This window comes from Salvelinus alpinus, chromosome 39 (assembly GCF_045679555.1).
Source record: "Salvelinus alpinus chromosome 39, SLU_Salpinus.1, whole genome shotgun sequence".
NCBI lineage: Eukaryota > Metazoa > Chordata > Actinopteri > Salmoniformes > Salmonidae > Salvelinus > Salvelinus alpinus.
In genome coordinates this window covers 7,799,844-7,817,517 of record NC_092124.1, presented here as the reverse complement: position 1 = coordinate 7,817,517, position 17,674 = coordinate 7,799,844, and the positions used below count along the sequence as shown (strand labels likewise).

General features: G+C 43.3%; 1 protein-coding gene across 1 annotated transcript; it reads left to right on the top strand.

Moving 5' to 3' along the window:
- The first annotated feature begins 3,642 nt into the window (after positions 1–3,642).
- Positions 3,643–17,588, top strand: LOC139566754 (uncharacterized). Its single transcript, XM_071388044.1, has 7 exons — positions 3,643–4,241; positions 9,165–9,295; positions 9,470–9,631; positions 11,414–11,578; positions 11,931–12,042; positions 14,845–14,972; positions 15,404–17,588. The coding sequence occupies exons 1-7, from the start codon at positions 3,983–3,985 to the stop codon at positions 16,325–16,327; spliced, it is 1,881 nt and encodes a 626-aa protein (XP_071244145.1). The 5' UTR covers positions 3,643–3,982; the 3' UTR covers positions 16,328–17,588.
- Positions 17,589–17,674: the final 86 nt, after the last annotated feature.

Here is a 17,674-nt window from a genome sequence, read left to right as displayed (position 1 = left end):
GCCCGTGCACAAGACGGAAGTACATGGAAAAGCAAAGTATTCATGAATCTGAAGTCTGCAGGTGTTTAAATGTTTTTGTATACGTGCCAGGTGATAATTTATAACGGCAGTAATAGTGCTCTAAAAAGTACAATACTTTCCTGTCGATAATTTCTCGAATATCGAGCAACTGAAGGACAAACCGCACATATCACCACTGTAGAGTAAGTTCACGTGTAATTTGATTCAATATTCTTGCTTGTAAGGAACATTTGCACAATGTTACATTAGTTTCAGGCTGTATATACAAATTAGATGTATTGCAGTCTGATTAATTCACAAGTCTGCTCTCAGCTTGAAAGATACTGATCATAGGAGATTTGATGTGTAATGTAATAAGCAGTACCGCGTTTCAAAGAACATCCGGTGAAATTCCAGAGCGCGAAATTCAAACTACAGAAAAATCAATATTCAACTTTCATAAAATAACCAGAAGTGGTTTGTGTTTCTGCTGGTGTTTCTGCTGGTCAGAGGGATCAGGCACTTCATGTTAAACGAATGGGGGCAAGAGATGTGAATGGTTTTACTCCCAAGAAAAGGGTGCCATTGAAAGGAGTGATTACTGGGGTAGCGGTAAATGTGAAAGCTGACCAACTGACTGAGAAGATTTACTACATACAGTGGGGAGAACAAGTATTTGATACACTGCCGATTTTGCAGGTTTTCCTACTTACAAAGCATGTAGAGGTCTGTAATTTTTATCATAGGTACACTTCAACTGTGAGAGACGGAATCTAAAACAAAAATCCAGAAAATCATATTGTATGATTTTTAAGTAATTAATTTGCATTTTATTGCATGACATAAGTATTTGATACATCAGGAAAGCACAACTTAATATTTGGTACAGAAACCTTTGTTTGCAATTACAGACATCATACGTTTCCTGTAGTTCTTGACCAGGTTTGCACACACTGCAGCAGGGATTTTGGCCCACTCCTCCATACAGACCTTCTCCAGATCCTTCAAGTTTTGGGGCTGTCGCTGGGCAATACGGACTTTCAGCTCCCTCCAAAGATTTTCTATTGGGTTCAGGTCTGGAGACTGGCTAGGCCACTCCAGGACCTTGAGATGCTTCTTACGGAGCCACTCCTTAGTTGCCCTGGCTGTGTGTTTCGGGTCGTTGTCATGCTGGAAGACCCAGCCACGACCCATCTTCAATGCTCTTACTGAGGGAAGGAGGTTGTTGGCCAAGATCTCGCGATACATGGCCCCATCCATCCTCCCCTCAATACGGTGCAGTTGTCCTGTCCCCTTTGCAGAAAAGCATCCCCAAAGAATGATGTTTCCACCTCCATGCTTCACGGTTGGGATGGTGTTCTTGGGGTTGTACTCATCCTTCTTCTTCCTCCAAACACGGCGAGTGGAGTTTAGACCAAAAAGCTCAATTTCTGTCTCATCAGACCACATGACCTTCTCCCATTCCTCCTCTGGATCATCCAGATGTCATTGGCAAACTTCAGACGGGCCTGGACATGCGCTGGCTTGAGCAGGGGGACCTTGCGTGCGCTGCAGGATTTTAATCCATGACGGCGTAGTGTGTTACTAATCGTTTTCTTTGAGACTGTGGTCCCAGCTCTCTCCAGGTCATTGACCAGGTCCTGCCGTGTAGTTCTGGGCTGATCCCTCACCTTCCTCGTGATCATTGATGCCCCACGAGGTGAGATCTTGCATGGAGCCCCAGACCGAGGGTGATTGACCGTCATCTTGAACTTCTTCCATTTTCGAATAATTGCGCCAACAGTTGTTGCCTTCTCACCAAGCTGCTTGCCTATTGTCCTGTAGCCCATCCCAGCCTTGTGCAGGTCTACAATTCTATCCCTGATGTCCTTACACAGCTCTCTGGTCTTGGCCATTGTGGAGAGGTTGGAGTCTGTTTGATTGAGTGTGTGGACAGGTGTCTTTTATACAGGTAACGAGTTCAAACAGGTGCAGTTAATACATGTAATGAGTGGAGAACAGGAGGGCTTCTTAAAGAAAGACTAACAGGTCTGTGAGAGCTGGAATTCTTACTGGTTGGTAGGTGATCAAATACTTATGTCATGCAATAAAATGCAAATTAATTACTTAAAAATCATACAATGTGATTTTCTGGATTTTTGTTTTAGATTCCGTCTTTCACAGTTGAAGTGTACCTATGATAAAAATTACAGACCTCTACATGCTTTGTAAGTAGGAAAACTTGCAAAATCGGCAGTGTATCAAATACTTGTTCTCCCCACTGTATTTGTCACCAAACCCACTTTCTCCAGGTCATCTATAAGTCTTTGCTAGGTAAAGCCCCGCCTTATCTCAGCTCACTGGTCACCATAGAAACACCCACCCGTAGCACGCGCTCCAGCAGGTATATTTCACAGGTATATTTCATCCCCAAAGCCAACACTTCCTTTGGCTGCCTTTCCTTCCAGTTCTCTGCTGCCAATGACTGGAACGAATTGCAAAAATCACTGAAGCTGGAGTCTTATATCTCCCTCTCTAACTTTAAGCATCAGCTGTCAGAGCAGCTTACCGATCACTGTACCTGTACACAGCCAATCTGTAAATAGCACACCAAACTACATCATCCCCATATTATTACTTACCCTCTTGCACCCCAGTATCTCTACTTGCACATCATCTTATGCACATCAATCACTCCAGTGTTAATGCTAAATTGTAATTATTTTGCCTCTATGGCGTATTTATTGCCTTTTATTGCCTACCTCTCTACTCTTCTATATTTGCACACGTTGTACATAGATTATAAATTTTTTTTTCTTCTATTGTGTTATTGACTGTACATTTGTTTATCCCATGTATAACTGTTGTTTTTGTCGCACTGCTTTGCTTTATCTTGGCCAGGTCGCAGTTGTAAATGAGAACTTGTTCTCAACTGGCCTACCTGGTTAAATAAAGGTAAAATAAAAAATAAAAAATTCTGTTGCTCGTTGCGACGCAGACAGGGTGGCATGAGTGGAGAAACAGAAGTCATTTTCTGTTCTTTTGAGTTTTGATGTTGAGTCTTTGCCCAACAAAGTGATGTTAGGATATAAGTTATCCTGTATGAGCTTTTGTGCCGAATACATTACGTTATTACAGGTGTCAAGCTTATGGGCATTTGGCAGCAGTGTGTAGGGAGGTTCCTAGGTGTGAGAAGTGTGCATGCGGAAGGGCATGAGACAAAGGAATGTGTAGCATTGGGGAAAGTAGTGGTATGTGTTAATTGTAGGGGTGCCCATGGGACTGGGGATCAGAAATGTCCAGTGTGAGAGAGCCAGGTTGAGGTTTCCAGGGTCATAGTAGTGCAGAAGTTGTCTTATGCTGAGGCAGTGAAGAAAGTAGAGGAAGATGAGTCAAGGGGGAGGGATCCTGAGAGGAGTGGTGTGAGTTGTAGATCTGTACCAGTACAGAGGGATAAACCAACAAGTGATATGTTTCAGTAATATTGGATTTTTGTGGTGGCAGCTGCAGAGAGGTATTTGGGTGTGTTAAGTGGTGGTGTCCCATCCTTTCAGGCTGTTGGGCTGGAGTAGGACTAAATAGATTTAAAATAGTGGAGTATGTTTAAAAAAAATATTATTACAGTTTTGTGTGAGTGTAGTGTTAGATGGTAGGGTATTTGTTGTATTATTCTTATTAAACAATTGTTTAAAGCAAAGAATAAGGGAGTTATACTCCAGTCTAATAGATGGCGGTAACGCAACATTTATTGGATGCCAACCGCAGTTAAACTTCATCGAAGAAGTAGTAAACAAAAGTAAACAGTGACCAATAACCATTTCCACGTTAGCGGTTTTATTGTTATTTATAAGTTTATTAACACCATGGAACTCAAAATATGACTGATTTAACTGCAAAGCACTACATACTTATCTCAGGTAGTTTTTAATTCGCGTTGGAGACAGGACTTGGTTGATAGATGTTATTTAGCTAGGTAACGCTAGCTAGGTAGCCGCTAACAACAATGGCTAATTGTATGGGTTTTCACACTCAAATAGCCTCCATCATAGAGGTGCTAGCGAATGCAGCTGTGGCAGAGATCTGTAAACTCGTAGACGACGACTATGCAGTGTTCCGTTTGGAAATGTCTCAAAGCCAGAAAGAAAACAGGGGATTGCGGAGGAAACTACAGATATTGGAACTGAAGGTGGCACGAGAGCGCGTCCTTGCCAGTCGTCCCAGTAGTGTCAAGATTCTCGACCGATACAGAGGCTTGGCAAGAGGTACATTTTGCATAAATTATCCAGTTCCCCTCTGCGCATGTGTTCAGATGTTACCCAGAATTGTGACTTGGTCAGTTTTTGGATAGTATGCAATAGACGGGTTGATTGTTTAGAGTTTTTCCTGGTCAGGTAAAACTCTGGGTCCTATTCCTAGGCTATGCCAAAATATTGTTATAGATAGCTTCCCTTTTCATCTGTGTTATGACTATAGGGCTTGGATTTTTTTGGGTCATGTGAATTGGAAACACTCCTGGCCTAAGGTGGATCTAACCCTTTCAAACTACCACAAACCTTGTTATTATTCATTCTAAATCAGATATCAAAACAGCCAGAGAAGACAACTTTAATGGACACCATGCTCTGTAGTTTAGTGAACTACTATAGCAGGGCTGAGCGTTATGCAAAGAATGGTTACAATGTCTTTAAATATTAATTTCACTCTATACACAATGTTAAGCAAACAGGTTTGAAAGTCTTAATTTAATGTCATAAAACCTATTTGTTAATCTAATTGCAGTGCTCTAATGCAATTATTAATTCTGTAATCTTTATGTAAGGCAGGGTTACATTTAACACTATACACAGTAGACTTTGTAACAGTTTTTTATGTGTAAGTCATAAAACCACTAACTTTGTGTTGTTGTCCTGGGCTCCATCTGTCCCACCAGAGGTTGGTTTCCTGGTGGTCACTGTAGGAACTGATTGCCTGTAAAATCCATATATTCAATCATTAAATCAACTACTTTTTTTTTTTTTTAAATCACATGCGCCGAATACAACGTTACAGTGAAATGCTTACTTACAAGCCCTTAACCAACAATGCAGTTAAGAAAAATAAGTGTTAAGTAAAAAAAAATAGCAAGGCTATATACAGGGGGTACCGGTACAGAGTATATGTGCGGGGGCACAGGTTAGTCGAGGTAATATGTACATGTGGGTAGAGTTAAAGTGACTATGCATAGATAACAAACAGAGTAGCAGCAGCATAACAGGGAAGGGGTGGGGACAATGCAAATTGTCTGGGTAGCCATTTGATTAGCTGTTCAGGAATCTTATGGCTTGGGGGTAAAAACTGTTGAGAAGCCTTTTTGTCCTAGACTTGGCACTCCGGTACCGCTTGCCATGCGGTAGTAGAGAGAACAGCCTGTGGCTGGGGTCTTTGACAATTTTTGGGGCCTTCCTCTGACACCGCCTTGTGTAAAGGTCCTGGATGGCAGGCAGCTTAGCCCCAGTGATGTACTGGGCCGTACGCACTACCCTTTGTAGTGCCTTGCGGTCAAAGGCCGAGCAATTGCCGTACCAGGCAGTGATGCAACCAGTCAGGATGCTCTCGATGTTGCAGCTGTAGAACCTTTTGAGGATCTGAGGACCCATGCCAAATCTTTTTCTTTTTCTAAGGGGGAATAGGCTTTATTGTGCCCTCTTCACGACTGTCTTGTGTTTGGACCATTCTAGTTTGTTTGTGATGTGGACACCAAGGAACTTGAAGCTCTCAACCTGCTCCACTATAGCCTTGTCGATGAGAATGGGGGCGTGCTCAGTCCTCCTGTTCCTGTAGTCCTGTTCACAATCATCTCCTTAGTCTTGGTTACGTTGAGGGATAGGTTGTTATTCTGGCACCACCCGGCCAGGTCTCTGACATCCTCCCTGTAGGCTGCCTCGTCATTGTTGGTGATCAGGCCTACCACTATTGTGTCGTCTGCAAACTTAATGATGGTGTTGGAGTCGTGCCTGGCCATGCAGTCGTGGGTGAACAGGGAGTACAGGAGGGGACTGAGCACGCACCCCTGGGGGGCTCCAGTGTTGAGGATCAGCGTGGCGGATGTGTTGCTACCTACCCATCTAGCTACTCTACACTAGCGTTAGTAGTTTTTTTAGCTAGCTATAGATTGGATCGTTCTACCTAGTTTTAGACGACGACTAAACTGCTTTAACTGCTTTTATTAACACATACTCTGTTTTCCATGAAAATGTGTGTTCGCTCTCTCATGAGGCAAGCAGGAGAAGACTTACACTAGATAACACAAACACAAATCCCACAGAACGTGAGCGAAGAAAGAGGCAAAGTGCGAGTCAAACAATGGTTAGTGCTATTCGAAATCCTTGGGACATCCCTACCCTAAAGCCCTAACCATTTTAACTTTCAACTTCAATGGGGTAGGGATGTCCCAAGGATCCCTGATAGCAAGGACAGCCAAACAACGAGGTCACAGAGTTTCTAAACCGAGACGCAACATTGCGAGACTTCCAGGAACCGTTGCGAAGCAGACCAAACAGACCAGGCTGGGGTTTGAGAAGTCGATGAGAGAACAAAAACAACTTTAGATCGAAGTAGTGTCTTTGATCTGACGGCCTGCACATGTGCAGTTCGGCACGAGACGACCGTTAGACCCGATGACATGTTTCTGCGCATGAGTAAAGCTAGCCAATGCGGCAATGACGTCGCCTCCATGCGTGATCAGGGATTTCTATTGGAGAAGCAGTTTCTGCCTATCTTCATACTGTACCGTCTTTGACGAGGTGCTGGTGCAACCAAACTAGTTGTTGAGAGGAGTGGTTGATGAGGCTTTGGAGGCTGTAGCTAGGAGACCCCTGTGACTGACAAGTGAATCCACCTGTCACAGCAAGCATGGGGCTACCGCGTCACTAGACAAAACGGAGGAAAACAGGCTGAAATTGGGGGAGGTACTATGTAAACTTGTCCAATAAGAAACGGCTGCTTTCCTTTCCGTTGCAAAACATTTTTCTATGACATTAACTAATGAATATGTCTGGTAAACGCATTTGTTGCTGCTGCTGCTTTGAGATTGAAAAGTACTGGGGCAAATACTGTCTCGCCACACGTTTTCCGGCGGCGCTGGGGCTGGCCCTAACCTTTTGGGGACCCTACGCAAAAGTTTGAAGGCAGAGAATGTTTTAGAGTTAATTTCCTGAAATTTTACACGTTGCCATGGGATCCAGATTTTTTTTTCAAAATGCATATTGCCTCCAAGTGGTGTGTGAGGCGCTGATGAAGCCTGCCTTCCGTTGTCACATTTTCGGGAATGAGGTGGTATACCTAATAAACTGGCCGGTGAGTGCTTTCAAGTATTGATACCACTTGGCTTATTCCACATTTTGTTGTGTTATAGCATGAATTCAAAATGGATTTAATTACAATTGTTTCTTACCAATCTACACACTACCCCATAATGACAAAGTGAAAACATGTTTTTGGATATTGTAGCAAATTTATTGAAAATTAAATACAAAAAGATCTAATTTACATAAGTATTCACACCCCTGAGTCAATACTTTGTAGACTTACCTTTGGCAGCGATGACCACTGTGAGTCTTTCTGGGTAAGTCTCTAAAAGCATTCCACACCTGGATTGTGCAACATTTGCTAATTATTAAAAATTGTTCAAGCTCTGTCAAATAGGTTGTTGTTGCTAGACAACCATTTTCAGTTCTTGCAATAGATTTAAGAAAATTAAACACAGCCACTCAGGAACATTCACTGTCTTCTTGGTAAGCAACTCCAGTGCAGATTTGTCCTTCTGTTTAAGGTTATTGTCCTGCTGAAAGGTGAATTAATCTCCCTGTGTCTGTTGGAAAGCAGACTGAACCAGATTTTCCTGTAGGATTTTGCCTTTGCTTAGCTCCATTAAGTTTATAAAAATAAAAACAATCCCCTGTCCTTAACGATTACAATAATTCCCATAACATGATTCAGACACCACTATGCTTGAAAATATGGAGTGGTACAAAAAGTTAATTGCTTTGCCACATTTTTTTGCAGTATTACTTTGGTGCCTTGTTGCAAACATTATGCATATTTTGGACTATTTTTGATTCTGTACAACCTTCCTTCTTTTCACTCTTGTCATTTATGTTAGTATTGTGGAGTAACTACAATGTTGTTGATCCATCCTCAGTTTTTCCTATCACAGCCATTAAACCATAAGCGGTTTCCTTCCTCTCTGGCAACTGAGTTAGTAAGGACACCTGTATCTTTGTAGTGACTGGGTGTATTGATACACCATTCAAAGTGTAATTAATAACTTCACCATGTTCAAAGGGATATTCAATGCCTGTTTAGTTTTTTTACCCATCTCCCAATAAGTGCCCTTCTTTGCGAGGTATTCGAAAACCTCCCTGGTCTTTGTGGTTGAATCTGTGTTTTAAATTCACTGCTTCGACTGAGACCTTACAGATAATTCTATATGTGGGGTACAGAGATGAGTTATTCATAAAAAACAAAATGTAAACACTATTATTGCACACAAAGTGAGTCCATGCAACTTATTATGTGACTTGTTAAGAAAATGTTTATCCTTAACTTATTTATGCTTGAATACTTATTACTTTACTTTTTAATTTAATTTGTTTTTAAAAAATCCCCAAAACATAATTCCACTTTGACATTATGGGGTATTGTTTGTAGGCCAGTGACCCCCCCAAAATCCTTTTTCCACAAAATGTGGAAAAAGTCAAGGGGTGTCAATACTTTCTCAAGGCAATCTATACATACTTTTCTTGGGGGGGGGCACTAGTGGATGGGGTCCCTAAGTGACCGCTTATGTCACTTATGCCTGGGGCCGGGCCTGATGTAGTACTTCCCCTGATTACTTAGCTATCTTGCAAAAACAATTATTTACCAGGCAGGTCAATTAAGAATTAATTATTCTAACACAGAGACACAATATTATATTCTAACCCAATTCATATTATCATATTCTAACCAGATTCTTGATTTACTGAATTCCCTATTGCCATACTCAAAATAATGTAATGCATGGAACAAAATCAATCAATCAATAAATAGTATGTCAAGAATTTATGAGAAGGGACATCCTTGCCACTTGTAGACAGTGTCAAGTGCACAATTGAGCATTGAGAGTACCTAACTTAACCACCCGTTTCCCCCAATCACTCTCTCAGGTGAAGGACATCTCACTGGAGGCCACAGGAGCTTTGTGAAGCCAGCGGGACACAACACATGGAGAGATGACCAACCAATCACTGTTGATGAGGGGAGTGGAACCTCAACCCAGCACATTATCGTGATAGAGGTTAGTGTAATAGTGTTACATTAAAATTACAGTAGATCAAATGTGATCAGTTTATTTCAGAAAGACTCCCATCAGCTATTCATCTATTTGCCATAGGGGACTTTGAGACTTCACTACCATATTGTTATCCAATTCAACTCATGTATCGATAATAACCTCCTCTCTTCTTGTCAGTCTGCAGAGGCTGCAGGTCCTGGGGTCAAGCAGGAGAGGACTGAAGGAGAGAAGGACCCACGGCACAGCAGAAACATCCAGACTGAAACAGCGGCTGTAGCCACGGAGGACCTCGCCACCGCCGCCATGCCCCAGGCCAGGACCAGACACAGCATCTTGGAGGTCAGTGGAACGCCGAACGCCGTCCTCAAGTCAGAGACAGATACCGAGACTTTAACTGTAACACACAGGCTCTTACACACAGGATCTGACCACAGATCAGAACTAGAGAGACTGGGCTGTCCTCCTGCTTCCGGCTCAGAGTACCTACCGGTATTTCACCAGAGCCAGAGGATGGGTCATTCCCATGGAGATGGAGATGGCGACGCGTTAGACACTGGCGTTGATGATCTGTCTTGTTCTTACGCTACAGAGATGGACCCTGGCAACATGCCCTTGGGTTTAGAAGCACAGACTGATCTGTCTAGAGGGGAATGGAACCGGTACAGTAGTAGTGAATACTCTGAAGGGTGTCTAGATAAGAAAGGTGAGGGTTTAGTCGTAGATGAAGTGACTGTAAAATTGGAGGGCAACGTACCTCCCACATGGAATGGTCACCTAGTAAACGGACACTCGCAGGGCAGAGATTTCTTAGACTACAGGGAAAGCTTAGAGACAAATCAAAATGTCGCCACCCACTCCCTTTTACACGCGTTCAGGGATCACGACCCAGTGTCCACGTCGATGGCACCTTCCGATTCACACAGCCACATCCTTTTCGATCAGGTATTGAACTCAAACGACAGGGCCACAGCCCAGGCTCAGGGAGGGGGTGCCACATCAGACAATAGTAAAGAGAAACGGTTCCTCTGCATGTTCTGTAACAAAGGCTTCAGCTGCCCCCAGAAGGTGGAGATCCACAAGAGGGTCCACACTGGGGAGAAACCCTTCAGCTGTACCCCGTGTCACATGCGCTTCGCACAGGCTGGTGACCTGAAGAGGCACCAGAGGGTCCACTCAGGGGAGAAACCCTACAGCTGCCCCCAGTGTGAGAAGCGGTTCTCCCGTCAGGACCAGCTGAAGAGGCACCATATGGTCCACACGCGAGAGAGGCCGTTTGCCTGTACGCACTGCGGGAAGAGGTTCTCAGAGAGGAGCTACCTCAGGATACACCAGCAGAAAAACCATTCCACTCAATAGCTTCTGACATTTACATCAAACACTGCATTAAAGACACATTTATTGTCAATCAGTGTTGCTTCCTAAGTGGACAGTTTGATTTCACAGAAGTGTGATTGACTTGGCGTTACATTGTGTTGTTTAAGTATTCCCTTTATTTTTTTGAGCAGTGTATATAAGTCTAAAGTCTGATACATATTGTGTTTGTACTGTGTAGGCTATATGATGTTCACAAATGTCTATTTCATTACTTCTATTAAACTACATGTTTTTCCAATACATTTTTAATGAGAAAATGTATGCAAGTGATACATTTTTTGTTGAGATGTATATATGTGGTTTTCATAAATAGTGTATTTAAAACTTGTTTATGTTTAATAAACACAAAATGGGACTTTTCATTCTAAGACTTTCATTGAGACTCTCTTTAGTATACATCACATCTGATCTCACCCTATTCTGCATAAATCCAACAGCACTTTATAACCAATATACACTTAAATATACTTACACACTAACACTTACTGTACAATTCCATATAGTTTAGTCAAGTTTGTGATATGATTACTTTTGACTTATCATAGCTGACTCATATTTACCCACATCATCATATTTATGTCCTCCGTGATGGGTTTAACAACAATGAAGTCATTCTGTAACTACAGTATAGGACTCAAACGTAGTGGGGATGGGTAAACACTTCATGTTGAAAGTGTGTTTATTTTCTGTGTGTACGTACCTGAGGGAGAGTATGTCTGTGTAATCTGTATCACCTGTCTCTTCCAGGAGGAGGAGGGTCCAGAGGTGCTGCTGGTGAAGGAGGATGGTTGTGAGGAGGGTCTGGGGAACCCTGAGGGGACCATGGTCATGGAGGACAACCAGACTACACCTCCTCCTGAAGCCACAGAGGAACCAGCTGAGCAGCACAGGACCACACACAGTCTCACTGAGGTGAGCCCACTGTGAACTACTGTCTGAATGGTTTTGCCTTTTAGATCCTAATGAATTAGACTATGTAGACAGATAAGGACCTGATCCTCGGTCAGCACTTCTACTTTGAGACTCTTTCTAGGTACGGGCCCAGGTCTAGATGAATGTTGTCTTAAGTGTGAGTTTGAATGATCAAACCATGAAAAAGTGTCAAGTAATCAAATCAACTAACATGTTTGCATTGTATCAAATCAACTAACAAGTTTCCATAGTACTCATAGCCATCCCTCATTGCCCAATCAGAAGGTGCTCCATAGCAGGGTGCTCATATCATTTCTTGATCCCACATCCTCTCACTCTGTACCTCTTACAGTCAGTAGACATGGAGGATGGGAAGCCTGATCTGCTGCTGGTCAAAGAGGAGACAATCGAAGACGAACCAGAAAGCATTGACCTGCTGAGTGGACTAAAGATGGGGGAGCAAGGTAAGGGAGAAATAATTATAGCATAGAGCAACTTGTGTTTGCATACAAAAACACACATCTTAAAACTTTTTTGGGATAGGGGCAGTATTCGGAAGTTTGGATGAATGAGGTGCCCAAAGTAAACTGCCTGTTACTCAGGCCCAGAAGCTAGGATATGCATATACAGTGAGGGAAAAAAGTATTTGATCCCCTGCTGATTTTGTACGTTTGCCCACTGACAAAGAAATGATCAGTCTATAATTTTAATGGTAGGTTTATTTGAACAGTGAGAGACAGAATAACAACAAAAATATCCAGAAAAACGCATGTCAAAAATGTTATAAATTGATTTGCATTTTAATGAGGGAAATAAGTATTTGACCCCCTCTCAATCAGAAAGATTTCTGGCTCCCAGGTGTCTTTCATACAGGTAACGAGCTGAGATTAGGAGCACACTCTTAAAGGGAGTGCTCCTAATCTCAGTTTCTTACCTGTATAAAAGACACCTGTCCACAGAAGCAATCAATCAATCAGATTCCAAACTCTCCACCATGGCCAAGACCAAAGAGCTCTCCAAGGATGTCAGGGACAAGATTGTAGATCTACACAAGGCTGGAATGGGCTACAAGGCCATTGCCAAGCAGCTTGGTGAGAAGGTGACAACAGTTGGTGCGATTATTCGCAAATGGAAGAAACACAAAAGACCTGTCAATCTCCCTCAGCCTGGGGCTCCATGCAAGAACTCACCTCGTGGAGTTGCAATGATCATGAGAATGGTGAGGAATCTGCCCAGAACTAAACAGGAGGATCTTGTCAATGATCTCAAGGCAGCTGGGACCATAGTCACCAAGAAAACAATTGGTAACACACTACGCCGTGAAGGACTGAAATCCTGCAGCGCCCGCAAGGTCCCCCTGCTCAAGAAAGCTCATATACATACCCGTCTGAAGTTTGCCAATGAACATCTGAATGATTCAGAGGACAACTGGGTGAACGTGTTGTGGTCAGACGAGACCAAAGTGGAGTTCTTTGGCATCAACTCAACTTGCCGTGTTTGGAGGAGGAGGAATGCTGCCTATGACCCCAAGAAACCATCCCCACCGTCAAACATGGAGGTGGAAACATTATGCTTTGGGGGTGTTTTTCTGCTAAGGGGACAGGACAACTTCACCGCATCAAAGGGACGATGGACGGGGCCATGTACCGTCAAATCTTGGGTGAAAACCTCCTTCCCTCAGCCAGGGCATTGAAAATGGGTCGTGGATGGGTATTCCAGCATGACAATGACCCAAAACACACGGCCAAGGCAACAAAGGAGTGGCTCAAGAAAAAGCACATTAAGGTCCTGGAGTGGCCTAGCCAGTCTCCAGACCTTAATCCCATAGAAAATCTGTGGAGGGAGCTGAAGGTTCGAGTTGCCAAACGTCAGCCTCGAAATCTTAATGACTTGAAGAAGATCTGCAAAGAGGAGTGGGACAAAATCCCTCCTGAGATGTGTGCAAACCTGGTGGCCAACTACAAGAAACATCTGACCTCTGTGATTGCCAACAAGGGTTTTGCCACCAAGTACTAAGTCATGTTTTGCAGAGGGGTCAAATACTTATTTCCCTCATTAAAATGCAAATCAATTTATAACATTTTTGACATGCGTTTTTCTGGATTTTTTTGTTGATATTCTGTCTCTCACTGTTCAAATAAACATACCATTAAAATTACAGACTGATCATTTCATTGTCAGTGGGCAAACGAACAAAATCAGCAGGGGATCAAATACTTTTTTCCCTCACTGTAATTGGTAGTATTGGATAGAAAACACTCTACAGTTTCCAAAACTGTTAAGAAAATGTCTGTGAGTATAACAGAACTGATATGGCAGGCAAAAACCTGAGGAAAATCCATCCAGGATGTGGGATTTTTTTGATGTGGGTACTTTTCAATTGAATGCCTATACAGTATGTAATGGGTTAGGACCCATATTGCAGTTCCTATGGCTTCCACTAGATGTCAACAGTCTTTAGACATCGTTTCAGGCTTGTATTCTGAAAAATGAAGAAGAATGAGACCATTTTGTAAGTGGACTGTAGAATGAAGCAGAGCTGGTTTGCGCGTGTGACCGATTGCGCGCCCTTTGTTGTTTTTCCTTTCTATTGAATACGCTATTGTCCGGTTGAAATATTATCGATTATTTAGACAATAGACAACCTGGGGATTAATTCTAAACAACGTTTGACATGTTTCGACGAACTTTACCGGTACTATTAGGATGTATTCGTCTGCATGTTGTGCTGCCTTTGAGCCAGTGGATTACTGAACAAAACGCGCCAACAAAACAGAGTTTTGGGATATAAAGAGGGACTTTATCGAACAAAACGAACATTTGTTGTGTAACAGGGACTCTTGTGACTGCAACCAGATGAAAATGATCAAAGGTAAGTGATTAATTTTAGCGCAATTTCTGACTTTCGTGACTCCTCTACTTGCCTTGAAAATGTTTGTATGCTTTTGTAAGCGGGGCGCTGTCCTCAGATAATCGCATGGTGTGCTTTCCTCGTAAAGCCTTTTTGAAATCTGACACAGCGGCTGGATTAACAAGAAGTTAATCTTTAAGCCGATGTATAACACTTGTATCTTTTATAAATGTTAATTTTGAGCATTTCTGTATTTTGAATTTGGAGCTCTGCAATTTCACCGGATGTTGTCGAGGTGGGTCGCTAGCGGAACACCTATCCCTAATTAACTTGACCAGGTAATTGATAAAGAAAAACTCCATATGTAGCGTTTTCTCTGCCATCTTTTTAAAGTCTATTTTCTAACCTCCTGCAGGTGGTTGGCTGGAGGCTAACAGAGGAGACTGGGCGGCCGTCTTGGATTTTCAGACCCAGACGGGTGCAGCCAAGGGCCCAGGGGACAACATTACCGAGCAGGCCAGGACCAGAGGCGACATAGTGGAGGTCAGTGGATGGGACAGCGTCCTCAACTCTGGGCTGGGGTACAACAGTGTTAACCAGAAAAGACAGTCGAACACAAAACAACAACCAAACTTAGTCTCCATGACAACAGACTGGCTGAGAGCAGGGTGAGGTGTAGATTTGGTCTGCGGGGACTGGGATGTGTCTGTATGCGGGGGGAGAGAACAGATAGCTGTGCTGACTGACTTTGTTATTTTTGTATTATTGCAGAGACTGAGTTTCCCTCATCTCAGTCGAACCAAAACATATTTCATTCTTGAATCAACACATATGGACAATGTTTCATAGTAAACTCCAATGGCTCCATATTGTTAGGTACTTGACTGTGGTTAACATTTTATAATATCATGTCATGTTTCTGTGTGTACAGCAAAGAATTTCTTATATAAACCTTTATGCTTTTCTGTTTACAGTCTGCAGTCCATGAGGACCAGCTGATGTCTGGTGTTGCTGACGGAAGAGACTGGACATCTGAGGTGGGTGGTCACAAACCCTGGCCCCGGATCAAAACCCTGGATCTGGAGCCATCACTCTTCCTTCCCGAGTCGGAACTAGTACCCAACCGCGAGGGACAGAGACTCCACCACAACCACTACACAGAACACAACCAGTGGACAGGTGGACTGAACAACCTCAGTCCTGGTGGTCATCAGAGAGAAAGAGGCTCCAATCAGGGATCCAGTCTGCAGCCCAGACCCTTCTCTTCACAGTCTCAGTGCAGGGATGGAGCAGGTCCTGGGGCTGATAGAGATCGACCCTCCTGTTCCTATGATACAAACACCACAGTATCCATGATGAACAGAGCAGGTCACCCTGGGCTTCAGCCTTCACAGCGAGTGATGGGAGCCCCCCCTGGTGGTAGTCTATCAGCAAGTCTGTCTTCTCCTTCAGGGCCTCGTCCAATGCCTGGTGACTTGGTTAATAGAAGGTCTGGGCCTGGGTCTAGCCTTCCTCACTTACCTCAGGTTTACCCCACCAATACAGACAGGGTCAGGATGGGCGTTCACCATAAGAGGTACCTAGCATATAACACAGCACACAATCCCAACAACACCCAAACAATGGCTAGAGGTCAAGGAGGGAGCTCAAAAACGCTTGCTTCTACCTCCTCTGGTGTCATTGGGTCACAATGTGGGAGGCCGAGCATTAGGACGGACGCGGACAAGCCGTATGCCTGCCCCACGTGTGGGAAGCGCTTTGCTGAGGCAAGGTATGTGAAGCAGCACCAGACTGTTCACACCAAGGACAGCTTCAATTGCAAATTATGTCACAAGAGCTTCTCCTTCCTGAGTAGCCTTATCAGACATAGGAGTGTCCACAATGGGGAGAAATCGTAGCAGTGTGTCTTGAGATGTACGCAGAGGATATCTGGGAATCATTCCTTATCTGACATATTATAGTTATAATGTTTAGTGTCTTGGGATAAGAGGGTAATTAACCACATACCCCTTATTAACCCCTTTAACTTAGAATTATTTAACAGGCTTGTGTTAATAACAGTTTTTTAGAGAGATAGTAAACCTAGGCTAGAACAAGTGTAGTTCAATATTCTCTGGTCTGATGAAACCAAGATTGAACTCTTTGGCCTGAATGCCAAGCGGCGCGTCTGGAGGAAACCTTGCACCATCCCTACGGTGAAGCATGATGGTAGCAGAATCATGCTGTGGGGATGTTTTTCAGTGGCAGGGACTGTGAGACTAGTGAGGTTCGAGGCAAAGATGAACGGAGCAAAGTACAGAGATCCTTGATGAAAACCTGCTCCAGAGCGCTCAGGACCTCAGACTGGGGTGAAAGTTCACTTTCCAACAGGACAATGACCCGAAGCACACAGCCAAGACAATGCAGGAGTGGCTTCAGGACAAGTCTCTGAATGTCCTTGAGTGGCCCGGACTTGAACCCGATCTACCATTTCTGGAGAGACCTGAAAATAGCTGTGCAGCTACGCTCCCCATCCAACCCGACAGAGCTTGAGAGGATCTGCAGAGAGGAATGGGAGAAACTCCCCAAATACAAGTGTGCCAAGCTTGTAGCATTATACCCAAGAAGACTCAAGGCTGAAATCGCTGCCAAAGGTGCTTTAACAAAGTACTGAGTAAAGGGTCTGAATACTTGTGTAAATGTGATATTTCAGTTTTATATTATTAATAAATTAGCAATAATTTCTAAAAACCTGTTTTTGCTTTGTTATTATCGGGTATTGTGTGTAGATTGATGAAGGGATAAAAAATAAAATACAAATTTTGGAATTTTGGAATAAGGCTGTAACAAAATGTGGAAAAAGTCAAGGGGTCTGAATACTTTCGGAAGGCACTGTAACTCAAAGCTAGGGTGAAAACAGGGCATTGCGGCGGAAACTACATGTACTGGAACTGAAGGGGGCATGATAGCGTGTCCTCGCCAGTTGTCCCAGTACTGTCAAGATCATAGACCGATAAACTATCAAAATAAAGAGTGTCAGACCCTGAAGAAGGCACAGTGATGCCGAAACGTTGGTGATTTACCTAATAAATGACCAGAGTTTATATATGGAGTGTGCGACTCTCTTTATTTTGATAGTTTATTAGCCGTTAGTTAGCACTTCCACACAAAATCATTTTTCTGGGTGTGCGCCAGCTCATGTTTTTTATTCTTACATCCTGGCCAATTCTAGACAGTGTCAATAGTGTACAGCATACCGTTGAGCA